General features: G+C 45.3%; 1 protein-coding gene across 2 annotated transcripts in view; it reads left to right on the plus strand.

The window, feature by feature from the left end:
- Positions 1 to 15,921, plus strand: part of JAK2 (Janus kinase 2) — a 457,412-nt gene that overhangs the window by 370,375 nt on the left and 71,116 nt on the right. For both annotated transcript variants that reach the window (XM_063913981.1, XM_063913980.1), the window contains 3 exons: positions 3,896 to 4,047; positions 7,448 to 7,598; positions 7,739 to 7,875. In XM_063913981.1, the coding sequence (XP_063770051.1) occupies positions 3,896 to 4,047; positions 7,448 to 7,598; positions 7,739 to 7,875 (440 nt within the window). The remainder of the gene's footprint in view (positions 1 to 3,895; positions 4,048 to 7,447; positions 7,599 to 7,738; positions 7,876 to 15,921) is intronic.

Below are 15,921 nucleotides of genomic sequence, written 5' to 3' on the forward strand. Positions count from 1 at the left end.
TGCTCACGGAATACTTTTCTCTTAACAATCCTGAATCAGGATGTTCCCCATTAGTCTGGGAAGCTCACAAAGCCGTCCTCAGAGGCCACGTAATTAGCTTTGCATCTCACCGCAATAGGGAACACAAAGCAATACTTAGAAATCTCACTGATCAGGTCCAAATCCTAGACTCTCTTCATAAGCGTAGTCCCACGGACTCGAACTATAAACAGCTTATGGCAGCTAGGGCAACTCTCAATGCACTATTAACAGAAAAGATAGATAAATCCCTACGTTGGCTGAATCAGCGATTTTATGAGAAAAGCAACAAGGCTGATGCCCTCCTAGCAAATAGATTAAAGACACGCAAAGCCCTCTCTTCTATAGTCTCGCTTAAAGACTCTAACGGTAATACACACTATAATCCCTCAGACATCAACTCTATCTTTAAGGAATACTACACTCGTTTGTATAACTCCCCAGGCAGTACGTCCTCCCTATCTGACTCAAACACGCGCATCTCCGACTTCCTGACCTCATGCTCCCTGCCGCAGTTGGATACTCCCTCATCCACTGCATTATGTAAGCTTATATCTGACGAGGAAGTATCTGCTGCTCTTAAACTACAGAAACCCTCTAAGGCTCCGGGACCGGACGGCCTACCCTTTGCTTACTATAAAACATTCGAGTGTTCTCTTGTCCCTCACTTGACGTCTACTTTTAATAAAAATCCTTAATGGGGAACTCTTCCATAGCGAAACCACCAAAGCACTAATTACTGTTATTCCCAAACCTGGTAAAGATCACCAACAGGTCTCTAATTACCGCCCTATTTCTCTTCTCAACACCGACTTGAAACTTTTTGCAAAAATTCTTGCCCTACGCCTGAACCCCCTTCTTCCGTCTCTTATACATCCCGACCAAGTCGGATTTGTCCCTTCACGCCAAGCTCTAGATAATACCAGACGCACCGTTAACCTGATCCACCATGCTAACTCTGTCAAACTACCTTCTCTTCTGTTGGCCTTAGACGCGGAGAAAGCCTTCGATAGGGTTTCGTGGGCTTTTCTCGATCAAACACTCCGTAGCTTTGGTGTTCGCGGGGAATTTCTCGAAGCCATTTCAGCACTCTATCACAACCCCTCTACTTCTGTCCTAGCGAATGGAATTCTTTCAGACTCCTTCGCCATCACCAATGGTACGCGACAGGGATGCCCCCTGTCGCCTCTCATCTTCGCTCTGATAATTGAACCTCTCGCTTGTCGCATCCGTCTTAATCCGGACATTACGGGCTTTTCTATCAAAGACTCACACTACAAACTTTCCCTTTTTGCGGATGACGTCCTCCTTACCCTCACTAGCCCGTTAATTTCCCTAACCAATCTTTTCAAAGAATTAACTCTCTACGGGGACCTCTCTGGATATAAGGTGAACAATGACAAGTCAGAGGCTCTCCCATTACACATCCCTCTCAACACGCTGAATCTTCTGAAATCCAACTTCCCTTTTGCATGGCGTCATACCTCCATTAAATATTTGGGGGTGCATATTACCAAATCTTACCATTCTCTCTATGACGCAAACTTTCCTCCCTTATTTAAGGAAATATCTCAAAACATTTTAGGATGGAAAAAACATTTCATTTCTTGGATTGGCAGGATTAATGCTATTAAGATGAATGTCATCCCCAAGATTTTTACCTCTTCCAGACCCTCCCAGTCCCTCTCCGGATTTTATCCTCCCTCCAGACCCAATATGGTAAATTCATTTGGAATGATAAGAAGCCGCGATTGCGTAGGGAGACTCTCCAACAGAGCTCTATGTGTGGTGGTTTGGGCCTTCCCTCGCTATCGAGATACTACTATGCCACGGCACTCAGCCAACTGGTTGCCTGGCATTCTCCACGACACACAAGGAGATGGGTGGACTTGGAGAGTGACTTGGCTCAGGTCGACTCAGTTTCTCATCTTCCATGGCTCCCCCGCTTGCACAGACCTACAACCATTCAGTCAGTGCCAACAATATCCCTAACTTTATCGGTGTGGGACTCACTAAAATCTAAACTTTCACTTCACACACATCCCTCTCCCCTAACCCCCATCTGGAACAACCCCTCCTTCACCCCGGGCCGAACCTATCATTTTGCTTCCAACTGGTCTAGGGCAGGCGTCTCCTGCTTTCATCATCTACTTCATAACAATGTACCGTACTCATTCGCAGACCTTCAAACAAAGCACTCTCTTCTGACTTCATATTTTTATCAATACCTTCAAATTCGAAATTTCGTGATGTCCTCTACTAGGACAAGGCCTCTTCCTAATGTCCCGACTTCGATGGAGCGCCTTTGCATGTACCGCTCCACGGATCGAGGCATTATTTCTATTTTGTATCACTCCATTTTGTCTCCAGTTTCGCCTCCACGCACAGTACATGAACTTGCATGGGAAACTGACTTGGGGACCTCCCTAGATGATGACGTATGGGAATCTGTTCGATTGAATATTTCTAAATGTTCTATTAGCGTCTCCATTAAGGAGAACTCCTACAAAGTCTATGCACGCTGGTATTTGGTTCCCGAACGCTTACACCAAATATATCCGAACACTTCTAACCTCTGTTGGCGCCAATGTGGTCAAGTAGGCTCGTATTTTCATATTTGGTGGAGCTGCCCGAAGATAGCCTCTTTCTGGTTAATGGTCCGTATCCTTATTCAGTCGCTTATTCCGGACGCCCCCCCCTCCCTCCTGAGACGCTGTTCCTGTGTGCCCCAGCCTGTCAGCTATCCAAGCCAGAAAACAAACTGGCTATGCATATAGCCTGTGCAGCTAAACTCCCGATTGCTAAATCATGGAAACACCCCACCCCTCCAACCCGTCCTGAACTTATGAACCGTGTTTGGTTTGTAGCAAAGATGGAATACCTTTCCTCCTTGATGAACAACACAGTGGATAAATTCCACAGCGTTTGGACACCTTGGTACACTAAATTTCAAGTAGCTCTCCCAGGTCTCTCCTAGTTCACCTTACCCTTTTTCCTCACCCTTCTTTTCCCCCGACTCGCTCTCCCCTCGTCTGTGATTTGTTTTTGCTTCTTCACTCTTTATTTATCTCTACTCTTTTCTCTCCTCAATTTTTATTATCATTCTTGCTTCTTTTTCCCTCTGACTGTCTTGGCAATTTCCTACAAGCCCTTCCAAGGGTTCCACTGGTTGGCCCTTCGGAATATTCTTTATTATTTTCTATTTTTGTTCCTAATTCTTGATTGTTTTTGGGTTTGTTTAAAAAATAATAATAAAAAACCGTAGAGACAAACTCATGCACTTAATTTTATAGCCTATGTACTCCAACATGTTAATTTACGCTCTCACCTCTTCTGTGTTATGTTGTTGTTATTCTAGTTTTCTTGTGCTCTGAGTATGTCAATTACTTCCATTTGTCATTGTTTCTCTCTTGTCAATAAAATTTTGTGACTTAAATCCACTTCAAACTCCTCACCTGTAAGCCTTTAAATCACTCATCCCCTCCCTACATTTTCGACATCACACTTCCTCCCACCTTTTCTGCTCCTTCTCTCTGCTTCTCCACTGAAGTAATTTCCTCTCATCTCCTTTTAGTATCTCGGTTTGCTCGCCCATATGTTGGGTACAGGATCACTAAGCACTGAACTGATTCTCCCCTGTTTCTCCCACTTGCTTCATTGAGTTGCACTATCTATGCTCCAGTTATCTGTCCTCCCCGGTCTGGTCTGATTATTTCTTATTTGGTATATATGCTGTGGCATTCCATTGTGTATTTTATTTAAGATCCAGTAATGTGAAATGTTTTTTGTATGTTTTACTCCATACGGCGGTGCATACATTTTGCTGCGCCTTATAAACAAAAGATAATATGTGTGTGTTCTTCTGTTTCCCACTAAGTTCTTCTGGAAAGAATTCCATGGGTAGCTCCTGAGTGCATTGACAATCAAAAAAATCTCAACCCAATGGTAGACAAATGGAGTTTTGGTACCACCTTATGGGAAATATGCAGCGGTGGTGACAAGCCGCTGAATGCACTGGATTCTCAAAGAGTAAGTTTGAGTTAAATGGTGATCAGAAACCATTCCTTATCATGTATTCTTCATTTGGGTACAAGGTGTTCAGTAGAATTTAAATGTGTCATAATCATGTTTGTGAATTACATTTTGTTTTTGAGAGGGGGGGATGGGTTTGTTTTCAGCCATTGCGGCTAATTCAGAGTTGGTAGCAAATAAAAACACTCTGCACCTTGACAGAGCATGCTGAAAAGCAAGGGGTGTAAATACTTGTATTCCTTTTTTCAGTTTAGCCCACAAATAGTGGGCAGCTTAATTTTTACACTGCAGCTTAACGTTCCTTTAGGACACGCGCTTCCCAGTGCTAAGTCACTGAGAATTTTACATCTCCCCACCTGCAGTACCACATCATTTTGCCAATGTGCAGATTTGCTTTGTTACCAATTCTGAATTCAACCCATCTCCTGTCTGCATTTGGAAAATTAAATTTTCTTAGTTTTAATTTTCTTATTTACCTATTTCAATCATAAACTCACAGTCAAAATTGATTTTATATATACATATATAATAATACACAAACTCCCTCAAGTTACACTTAATGACCTCATTATTAACATTATGTTGCACAAACAGTATCATGGATGAGGATTAAAATTTTAATTGTTAAAAACCTATAAAAAAAATAAAAAAAAATGTAACCAGTAAAGTGGTCTGTAAATTCAGAACATAATACAGAGTAAAGAATATTACGGGATAATTTAAGACCAATTCGATGCTTACATTATTTTTAATATTCCATCAAATACAATGATGTGTTCTCCATAGAATGTATTTATCACCTCTCAGCTTGAATATAATGGGGGGAAAAATAAATTGTCCTAAATGCAGGCACACAGTTTGGCACTTTCTGGGATAATGCCCCTGGGCTCAACATTTTTTTGTTAGCTGTAGGGATTGTATTTACACATCGGTTGTGGGTATTTCTCCCATTATGCCTAAGATTTGTATAGTTTTCCTTTCACTTAAAATGTGGGAGAGTGAGTCAGTATGCCAATACATAACTAATATCGTAGCTTTGGTCATGGAAGCTTTGTCCACACTAGCAGAATTTATATGGTTATGGTGGACTTAAGGCATGCTCTGCATTTGTTGATAAATAGACTAAAAGTATGCCTGCCTAAATGCTCAGTCCAAATCCGTGCATTATTACTATAGTGCTGGCGTTTGTTTCAAGTCTAGCTTTAAGCATTATTATTTTTATAGGTGTAACCAGTAAGTTTATTCATGTTAGCTAATATTTATTACAACATCAATGTACAGATATGCACTTGGCAACTCACTCATGCCAGGCATCTCACGCTGCATGGTGTATTGAGGCTAGATGTATGAGGACGCATCTGTACCTCAAATTATTTGTTTTAGGATTATTATATTTCTGTTTCTTTGTATTGCATGCATTTATTTTGTTAACACAATTACAAATCTTTAATTAGGCTTTATTTAAAAATTGATAATTCTACTTTTCAAGATGGATAAGCATTTGTGGGGAATGGGAATTTAGATGTGTGTCAGGTTTTTATTTTTTCAGTGTAGCCTATATTGCCTATATATACATTTCTGACAAAATCGGCTTTTAACATTGAGGAGGCTTTTTGGAAGTTTTCCTTCCCCACTTATAGGGGGAGTTCCGCACTGTCTAACCACTGAACAAATTACAGTGCATAACATTCCCTCCCCTCACACACTATTAGCTAAACTAGCACTGTCATTAATCTGCCTCTTCATAGTCTGCAGCGTGTCTCCTCTGCTGAGTAATACCCCCTTTACACTCGCATGAAGATCCCGGGATATTGCACGTGAACGCGCATCATCCCGGGTTTTTTGTCAGTGTGAAAGGGTACAGGGACAATTTCCCGGGTCGAGCATCCCGGGATTTCAACCCAGGTCTCGACCAGGGTTGAATCCGGGACCGTCCCGGGAAGCTGGGTAGTGTGAAAGGGCCCGTCCCGGAATTCCCTACCCGGGACTGCTAAAAGGCCTCCGATTGGAGCTTTCATGGGCTCAGAAAAGATGATGTCATCTTCCAGAGCCCTGGGGAGCGTCCTGGATGCGTGTGAGGAAGGCAGCATGGCGACCTGGACAGACCAGGAGGTTAGAGAGTTGCTGAGCATGAGGGGAGAGGAGGCTGTCACTGGCTGTATGAAACATCTGCAAAGCAGAAAGAATCATGAGCTCAGGCATACACACTGGTACTCCGTCGGCCATGACTGCAGCAATGGTGTGAGCAGGCACCACCCCTCCCTTTGTTGACTACTGTGACCTCATCTATGTGAGCCAGAAAAAGGCCATTTCTAATGACATACATATGCATTTGCAGGGATATCCCGGGATCAGTGTAAATGGGGCTGTCCCGGGTCGATCCCAGGTCTTAGTGCAGTGTGAAAGGGGTCAGTACCGGGAATGCATCCTGGGACGCATCCCGGGAGTGACCCGGGTGTGCGAGTGTAAAAGGGGTATTACTGCCAACAGTGTGAATGACAGGAAATGAGCGCAGTCAGTAAAGTAGGGGGCAGGGATGCTGAACAGTCATTCCAGAAATAGACATTTAGTGAAGTGGCAGGCTGGGAGCAAGGAGCAGTCTAAAACTATTTGCCACTATGCAAGTCTATGTAACTTTTTGGCAAAACACACAGTGCTACAAAACATAGACCCCGAGTGATCTATTTACAATTGGGGAGTGGTCCTTGTGTTTTTATTTTTATTTTATTTATGTCTTTACAACACCTATAATATTAATGTTCTAATATTATTCTATTCATGTTTTTAAGCAATTATTACAATGTATCTACAAAGCACCACAACACACTTGAATGGATCATGACACAAATGCTTACAACATAAAAAACTGTGGGGAACAGAAGAGCAGATTAGTACTTGCAGCTTCTGTGACTGCTGTCAAGTAGAAGCGTGATTAGCCACCAATATTAACGCAGCCATTGATAGCTCATATTTTATGCAGGTCCCAGCGATGTGGTGGCAAAGAAGGAAGGAGAGAAAGTAGAAACATTAAAATATGTTTCACAATTTTTTATTTTTTGTCAGCATTCAAGAATTTATTACACTGTTTTGAAATGGGAGTAGTAACTTAGCTGTTTGACTTATGTCTTACACTGTTATGTAGGGTAAAAGGCACACAAAAACCTAGATCGGGATTACATACCGTTTCCCTCTCAGTACCTGTAGAGTCAGAAGGCGCTCACACCTGCACACTGTGACGCATATTCCTCATAGCTTAACCTGGGAAGAATTTGAAAATAAAATGCATTTGCGTGGGAAGTGACATATGAAGTGAAAATTTCTTGTTAATAAATTTTATTTTTATTACACTTTCTTCCATGTTTACCCCTTTTTTATTATTATTATTATTATTATTAAGAAGTTGCAATTTTATGAAGATAGACATCAACTACCAACGCCAAAGTGGATTGAGCTTGCAAACCTGATAAACAGTTGCATGGATTATGAGCCAGAATTTCGACCTTCGTTTCGAGCAGTTATAAGGGAACTTAACAGCTTGTTCACTCCAGGTAGGAATCTGAAATCAGTGGTGCAGGAAGCTTGCTGATGCAGTGCAACAGAGTGTTTTCTCAGTTGCTGTTTAAGTTTCCAGCTGTTTTGTCACATTTTGTAAAGTGGGTAATGTACACTTACTGTATTTTCCCCCCAGACTATGAGCTATTGGCAGAAAGTGATTTACTTCCCAATATGAGAATTGGAGCATTTGGCTTTTCCGGAGGCTTTGAAGATCGTGATCCAACTCATTTTGAAGAGAGACATCTTAAATTCTTACAGCAACTTGGCAAGGTAAAATATATATTGGATTTAGTGCTCAGAAAGCCATGTTGGCACGCGTCTCATTCTTCATGTAAGTTAAGATTTGGGGTAGGAAGAATTAGGGTATGGCTAAAGTAGAAGATTACAGTTAGGTTGCTAAGAGGAGTTTCTACTCCTGGGTACAGTTTTGTTAGATCATGGTAGTTAGTTACAGTATTGGTCTTCAGTGATTTTTCAGCAATATATTTGCAAGCAAGTGTCATTGTTCTAGTAAGCTAAAATCTATCAAGTAGTTGAAATAGAACTTTACAAATCATGTATCATATTCCCATTGCACTAAATAGGACACACCACTTTATTCTAGTTATTTCCAAACTGTCTCTGGTCATGGCACCATTTGTGAATCTGGAATTTTGCACGAGTAATTATTTGCACAAGGAATTAGAGACAAACACACAGGATTAGGCAGATATGGGGCGGGAAGGGAGTCTGGGGTGAGGAGGAGAGATCATAATATCCCCCCACATAACATAATGTTTCCCCACTTACCATGCCACAGTGCCCCAACATAACATCATGCCACAGTGCTCCCACATAACATCATGCAACAGTTCCCTGAACTGGCTCCTTGAGTCCTCCTTGAAATTAACAATCGGTGAGGTGGCAGGCTTGGGAGCAAGGGGCAGTCTAAAATGATTTGCACCTATGCAAGTCTATTTAACACAGCATATTGTATACACTAGTATTGTTATGAGTAGTTGTAGACTTGTCTCTTCCAGTATGCAATACTATAAAATATTGAATACAGTATTAGCAAAATACGAGGTATAGCACGTTTTTACGAGGTACTGGGAGTGAGGGACTCATTTTTTAAAAAATGTGCAGGTCCTACAGGATGCGCTGTGAGTCAGTCCTGTGTGCGCTTCAGCCAATAATGAGGTGGTATTGGCTGAGGCACACCCAGGACTCTGAATCACAGCGCTTCCTTCAGAAAACCGCTCATTCCTCAGCCCATCTCCCTAGCCAATCACCACCGGCACCTCCTGAGACTTCCCTCCTACCTGCCCACCAGCGCGTCGCTCCAGCCCCTGAGAGACTGCTGACAAGTAGCAGGCACCCGTCAGAAGTACGGGATTCAAACTGTCCCTGTCTCCTGGAAACGCAGAAGCGTCGGATTGGCGGCTGGAGACGTGCAGGGGCAGCAAGGATCACCGCATCCCGAGGCCGGGCCAGGGTGCAAGAATGGAACATTGCATCTTAGGGCCGGGCCCGTACCGAGCGACCAAGCTAGTGAGAAAGGCTGGGGGACACTGCGGACATACTCAGTACTTATCTGTATACATATACTGTACTGCTAGCAGGCATAGATGTGCATCATTACCGTACACTGATAGCAGTCACATAATAAGGGTACTGCTGGGCACAGCACTGGGTACAGCATCACTGGGTGCTGCTTCTCTACACAGCGCATTGGGTAGGTAGGATAAGGATTAATACCTCTCTGATAAAGGGGCCATGCCATTGGGTATGAGACTTAGAAGCAGATTTAACTTCTTTTCTCTAACGTCCTAGTGGATGCTGGGGACTCCGTCAGGACCATGGGGATTAGCGGCTCCGCAGGAGACAGGGCACAAAAATAAAGCTTTAGGATCAGGTGGTGTGCACTGGCTCCTCCCCCTATGACCCTCCTCCAAGCCTCAGTTAGGTTTTTGTGCCCGTCCGAGCAGGGTGCAATCTAGGTGGCTCTCCTAAAGAGCTGCTTAGAAAAAGTTTTTAGGTTTTTTATTTTCAGTGAGTCCTGCTGGCAACAGGCTCACTGCATCGAGGGACTTAGGGGAGAGAAGTCAACTCACCTGCGTGCAGGATGGATTGGCTTCTTAGGCTACTGGACACCATTAGCTCCAGAGGGATCGAACACAGGCCCAGCCATGGAGTCCGGTCCCGGAGCCGCGCCGCCGACCCCCCTTGCAGATGCCGAAGATGGAAGAGGTCCAGAAGCAGGCGGCAGAAGACTTTTCAGTCTTCCTGAGGTAGCGCACAGCACTGCAGCTGTGCGCCATTGTTGTCAGCACACTTCACACAGCGGTTACGGAGGGTGCAGGGCGCTGGGGGGGCGCCCTGGGCAGCAATGTATAATACCTTTTTATGGCTAAAAAATACATCACATATAGCCCTTGAGGCTATATGGATGTATTTAACCCCTGCCAGATCTCACAAACTCCGGAGAAGAGCCCGCCGAAATAGGGGGCGGGGCTTATTCTCCTCAGCACACAGCGCCATTTTCCTGCTCAGCTCCGCTGTGAGGAAGGCTCCCAGGACTCTCCCCTGCACTGCACTACAGAAACAGGGTAAAACAGAGAGGGGGGGCACTTTTTTTGGCGATATTACTATATTTAAGCTGCTATAAGGATACAACACTTATATAGGGTTGTTCCCATATATATTATAGCGCTTGGGTGTGTGCTGGCAAACTCTCCCTCTGTCTCCCCAAAGGGCTAGTGGGGTCCTGTCTTCAATAGAGCATTCCCTGTGTGTCTGCTGTGTGTCGGTACGTGTGTGTCAACATGTATGAGGACGATGTTGGTGTGGAGGCAGAGCAATTGCCGGTAATGGTGATGTCACCCCCCAGGGAGTCGACACCGGAATGGATGGCTTTGTTTATGGAATTACGTGATAATGTCAGCACATTACAAAAATCAGTTGACGACATGAGACGGCCGGAAAACCAGTTAGTACCTGCCCAGGCGTCTCAGACACCGTCAGGGGCTGTAAAACGCCCTTTACCTCAGTCGGTCGACACAGACCCAGACACGGACACTGAATCTAGTGTCGACGGTGAAGAAACAAACGTATTTTCCAGTAGGGCCACACGTTATATGATCACGGCAATGAAGGAGGCTTTGCATATCTCTGATACTACAAGTACCACAAAAAGGGGTATTATGTGGGGGGTGAAAAAACTACCTGTAGTTTTTCCTGAATCAGAGGAATTGAATGATGTATGTGATGAAGCGTGGGTTAACCCAGATAGAAAAGTGCTAATTTCAAAAAAGTTATTGGCATTATACCCTTTCCCGCCAGAGGTTAGGGCGCGCTGGGAAACACCCCCTAAGGTGGATAAGGCGCTCACACGCTTATCAAAACAAGTGGCGTTACCGTCTCCTGATACGGCCGCCCTCAAGGATCCAGCTGATAGGAGGCTGGAAACTACCCTAAAAAGTATATACACACATACTGGTGTTATACTGCGACCAGCCATCGCCTCAGCCTGGATGTGCAGTGCTGGGGTGGTCTGGTCGGATTCCCTGACTGAAAATATTGATACCCTGGATAGGGACAGTATTTTACAGACTTTAGAGCAATTAAAGGATGCTTTTCTTTATATGCGAGATGCTCAGAGGGATATTTGCACTCTGGCATCGAGAGTAAGTGCGATGTCCATATCTGCCAGAAGAAGTTTATGGACACGACAGTGGTCAGGTGATGCGGATTCCAAACGGCATATGGAAGTATTGCCGTATAAAGTGGAGGAATTATTTGGCGTCGGTCTATCGGATTTGGTGGCCACGGCAACTGCCGGGAAATCCACCTTTTTACCTCAGACCCCCTCCCAACAGAAAAAGACACCGTCTTTTCAGCCGCAGTCCTTTCGGTCCTATAAGAAGCGGGCAAAAGGACAGTCATATCTGCCCCGAGGCAGAGGAAAGGGTAAGAGAGGGCAGCAAGCAGCTCCTTCCCAGGAACAGAAGCCCTCCGCGGGTTCTGCAAAGCCCTCAGCATGACGCTGGGGCTTTACAAGCGGACTCAGGAACGGTGGGGGGTCGACTCAAGAATTTCAGCGCGCAGTGGGCTTGCTCACAGGTGGACCCCTGGATCCTGCAGGTAGTATCTCAGGGTTACAGGTTGGAATTCGAGAAGTCTCCCCCTCGCCGGTTCCTAAAGTCTGCTTTGCCAACGTCTCCCTCAGACAGGGCGACGGTATTGGAAGCCATTCACAAGCTGTTTTCTCAGCAGGTGATAGTCAAGGTACCCCTCCTACAACAGGAAAAGGGGTATTACTCCACGCTATTTGTGGTACCGAAGCCGGACGGCTCTATAAGACCTATTCTAAATCTGAAATCTTTGAACCTGTACATACAAAAATTCAAGTTCAAGATGGAATCACTCAGAGCAGTGATAGCGAATCTGGAAGAAGGGGACTTTATGGTGTCCCTGGACATAAAAGATGCTTACCTGCATGTCCCAATTTGCCCTTCACATCAAGGGTACCTCAGGTTCGTGGTGCAAAACTGTCATTATCAGTTTCAGACGCTGCCGTTTGGATTGTCCACGGCACCTCGGGTCTTTACCAAGGTAATGGCCGAAATGATGATTCTTCTGCGAAGAAGAGGCGTATTAATTATCCCTTACTTGGACGATCTCCTGATAAGGGCAAGGTCCAGAGAACAGCTGGAGGACGGAGTAGCACTAACCCAAGTAGTGCTGCAACAACACGGGTGGATTCTGAATTTTCCAAAATCTCAGTTGACCCCGACAACACGTCTGCTGTTCCTGGGAATGATTCTGGACACGGTTCAGAAAAAGGTGTTTCTTCCGGAGGAGAAAGCCAAGGAGTTATCCGAACTTGTCAGGAACCTCCTAAAACCAGGAAAAGTGTCTGTGCATCAATGCACAAGAGTCCTGGGAAAGATGGTGGCTTCTTACGAAGCAATCACATTCGGCAGATTCCACGCACGAACTTTTCAGTGGGATCTGCTGGACAAATGGTCCGGATCGCATCTGCAGATGCATCAGCGGATAACCTTATCGCCACGGACAAGGGTGTCTCTTCTGTGGTGGTTGCAGAGTGCTCATCTGTTAGAAGGCCGCAGATTCGGCATACAGGACTGGGTCCTGGTGACCACGGATGCCAGTCTGAGAGGCTGGGGAGCGGTCACACAGGGAAGAAACTTCCAGGGAGTATGGTCAAGCCTGGAGATGTCTCTTCACATAAATATACTGGAGCTAAGAGCGATTTACAATGCTCTAAGCCTGGCAAAACCCCTGCTTCAGGGTCAGCCGGTGTTGATCCAGTCGGACAACATCACGGCAGTCGCCCACGTAAACAGACAGGGCGGCACAAGAAGCAGGAGAGCAATGGCAGAAGCTGCAAGGATTCTTCGCTGGGCGGAAGATCATGTGATAGCACTGTCAGCAGTGTTCATTCCGGGAGTGGACAACTGGGAAGCAGACTTCCTCAGCAGACACGATCTACACCCGGGAGAGTGGGGACTTCATCCAGAAGTCTTCCACATGATTGTGAACCGTTGGGAAAAACCAAAGGTGGATATGATGGCGTCTCGCCTCAACAAAAAACTGGACAGGTATTGCGCCAGGTCAAGAGACCCTCAGGCAATAGCTGTGGATGCTCTGGTAACACCGTGGGTGTTTCAGTCAGTGTATGTGTTTCCTCCTCTGCCTCTCATACCCAAAGTACTGAGAATTATACGGCAAAGGGGAGTAAGAACGATACTCGTGGCTCCGGATTGGCCAAGAAGAACTTGGTACCCGGAACTTCAGGAGATGCTCACGGAAAATCCGTGGCCTCTACCTCTAAGACGGGACCTGATTCAGCAGGGACCGTGTCTATTCCAAGACTTACCGCGGCTGCGTTTGACGGCGTGGCGGTTGAACGCCGAATTCTAAGGGAAAAAGGCATTCCAGAAGAGGTCATTCCTACACTGGTTAAAGCCAGGAAGGAGGTGACTGCACAACATTATCACCGCATTTGGAGAAAATATGTTGCGTGGTGTGAGGCCAGGAAGGCCCCCACGGAGGAATTTCAATTGGGTCGATTCCTACATTTCCTGCAAACAGGATTGTCTATGGGCCTCAAGTTGGGGTCCATTAAGGTTCAAATTTCGGCCCTGTCGATTTTCTTCCAGAAAGAATTGGCTTCAGTTCCTGAAGTCCAGACTTTTGTAAAAGGAGTACTACATATACAGCCCCCGGTTGTGCCCCCAGTGGCTCCGTGGGACCTTAATGTAGTTTTGGATTTTCTCAAATCCCATTGGTTTGAGCCACTCAAATCGGCGGATTTGAAATATCTTACATGGAAAGTAACCATGCTACTGGCCCTGGCTTCAGCCAGGAGAGTGTCAGAATTGGCGGCTTTATCGTATAAAAGCCCATATCTGATTTTCCATTCGGACAGGGCAGAACTGCGGACGCGTCCTCATTTTCTGCCTAAGGTGGTGTCAGCGTTTCACCTGAACCAGCCTATTGTGGTGCCTGCGGCTACTAGCGATTTGGAGGATTCCAAGTTGCTGGACGTTGTCAGGGCATTGAAAATATATATTTCAAGGACGGCTGGAGTCAGAAAATCTGACTCGCTGTTTATACTGTATGCACCCAACAAGCTGGGTGCTCCTGCTTCTAAGCAGACGATTGCTCGTTGGATTTGTAGCACAATTCAACTTGCACATTCTGTGGCAGGCCTGCCACAGCCTAAATCTGTCAAGGCCCATTCCACAAGGAAGGTGGGCTCATCCTGGGCGGCTGCCCGAGGGGTCTCGGCATTACAACTCTGCCGAGCAGCTACGTGGTCGGGGGAGAACACGTTTGTAAAATTCTACAAATTTGATACCCTGGCTAAAGAGGACCTGGAGTTCTCTCATTCGGTGCTGCAGAGTCATCCGCACTCTCCCGCCCGTTTGGGAGCTTTGGTATAATCCCCATGGTCCTGACGGAGTCCCCAGCATCCACTAGGACGTTAGAGAAAATAAGATTTTACTTACCGATAAATCTATTTCTCGTAGTCCGCAGTGGATGCTGGGCGCCCATCCCAAGTGCGGATTGTCTGCAATACTTGTACATAGTTATTGTTACAAAAAAATCGGGTTGTTCTTGTTGTGAGCCGTCTGTTCAGAGGCTCCTACGTTGTCATACTGTTAACTGGGTTCAGATCACAAGTTGTACGGTGTGATTGGTGTGGCTGGTATGAGTCTTACCCGGGATTCAAAATCCTTCCTTATTGTGTACGCTCGTCCGGGCACAGTATCCTAACTGAGGCTTGGAGGAGGGTCATAGGGGGAGGAGCCAGTGCACACCACCTGATCCTAAAGCTTTATTTTTGTGCCCTGTCTCCTGCGGAGCCGCTAATCCCCATGGTCCTGACGGAGTCCCCAGCATCCACTACGGACTACGAGAAATAGATTTATCGGTAAGTAAAATCTTATTTTAAAGTCATTTTTGTTTACTGTAAACCAGAGGGTCGCACACCAACTTTTGTAGTCCCAGCATGGCAGGCTGAGACTTGTGGTACCACAATCAAGGTGACTTGTTTAAGCATGCTGTCCGTGGTCTCATTCAAATACTTACGATTAATAATAATATTAATAATAAAAAGCGTGCAACATAGTGTTCTGCAGTAAGCTACAGGTTAGCTGTATTATTGATGTACATGCATAGATTTATAAACATTGTGGTATGTGTGTACTGAATTGTAAGAACCTACACAAAAAAAGTGCATTATGACTATGATTTTTGTGTGGGTAACTGGGTGATGTTGGCGCCTGTCGGCGTCACATGACTTGCTGTATGATGACCCACCATTATTCCATGTGAACTGGTCCTGTATCTTATGGCGCTATTCAAAACTCGACTCTAAGCATTAGGGTTCACTGATTGTTGATTTCACATCCTCTTTGTGGCATAGTCATTGTGGTTACCGTGACAGGCCCTGATGCATTTTAAAGTAATGTTATTGTGAAAAGGATTTAAAGCTCTGCGGAACCTTTCCATGATATCAGAGTGCTGTTTCCATCATCTGCTTCTTGGGTATTATATAAGCATTATTTCTCTGACGTCCTAGTGGATGCTGGGAACTCCGTAAGGACCATGGGGAATAGCGGCTCCGCAGGAGACTGGGCACAACTAAAGAAAGCTTTAGGACTACCTGGTGTGCACTGGCTCCTCCCACTATGACTCTCCTCCAGACCTCAGTTAGAATCTTGTGCCCGGCTGAGCTGGATGCACACTAGGGGCTCTCCTGTGCTCCTAGAAAAGAAAGTATATTTTAGGTTTTTTATTTTCAGT

This window comes from Pseudophryne corroboree, chromosome 1 (assembly GCF_028390025.1).
Source record: "Pseudophryne corroboree isolate aPseCor3 chromosome 1, aPseCor3.hap2, whole genome shotgun sequence".
In the NCBI taxonomy this organism is placed as follows: domain Eukaryota; kingdom Metazoa; phylum Chordata; class Amphibia; order Anura; family Myobatrachidae; genus Pseudophryne; species Pseudophryne corroboree.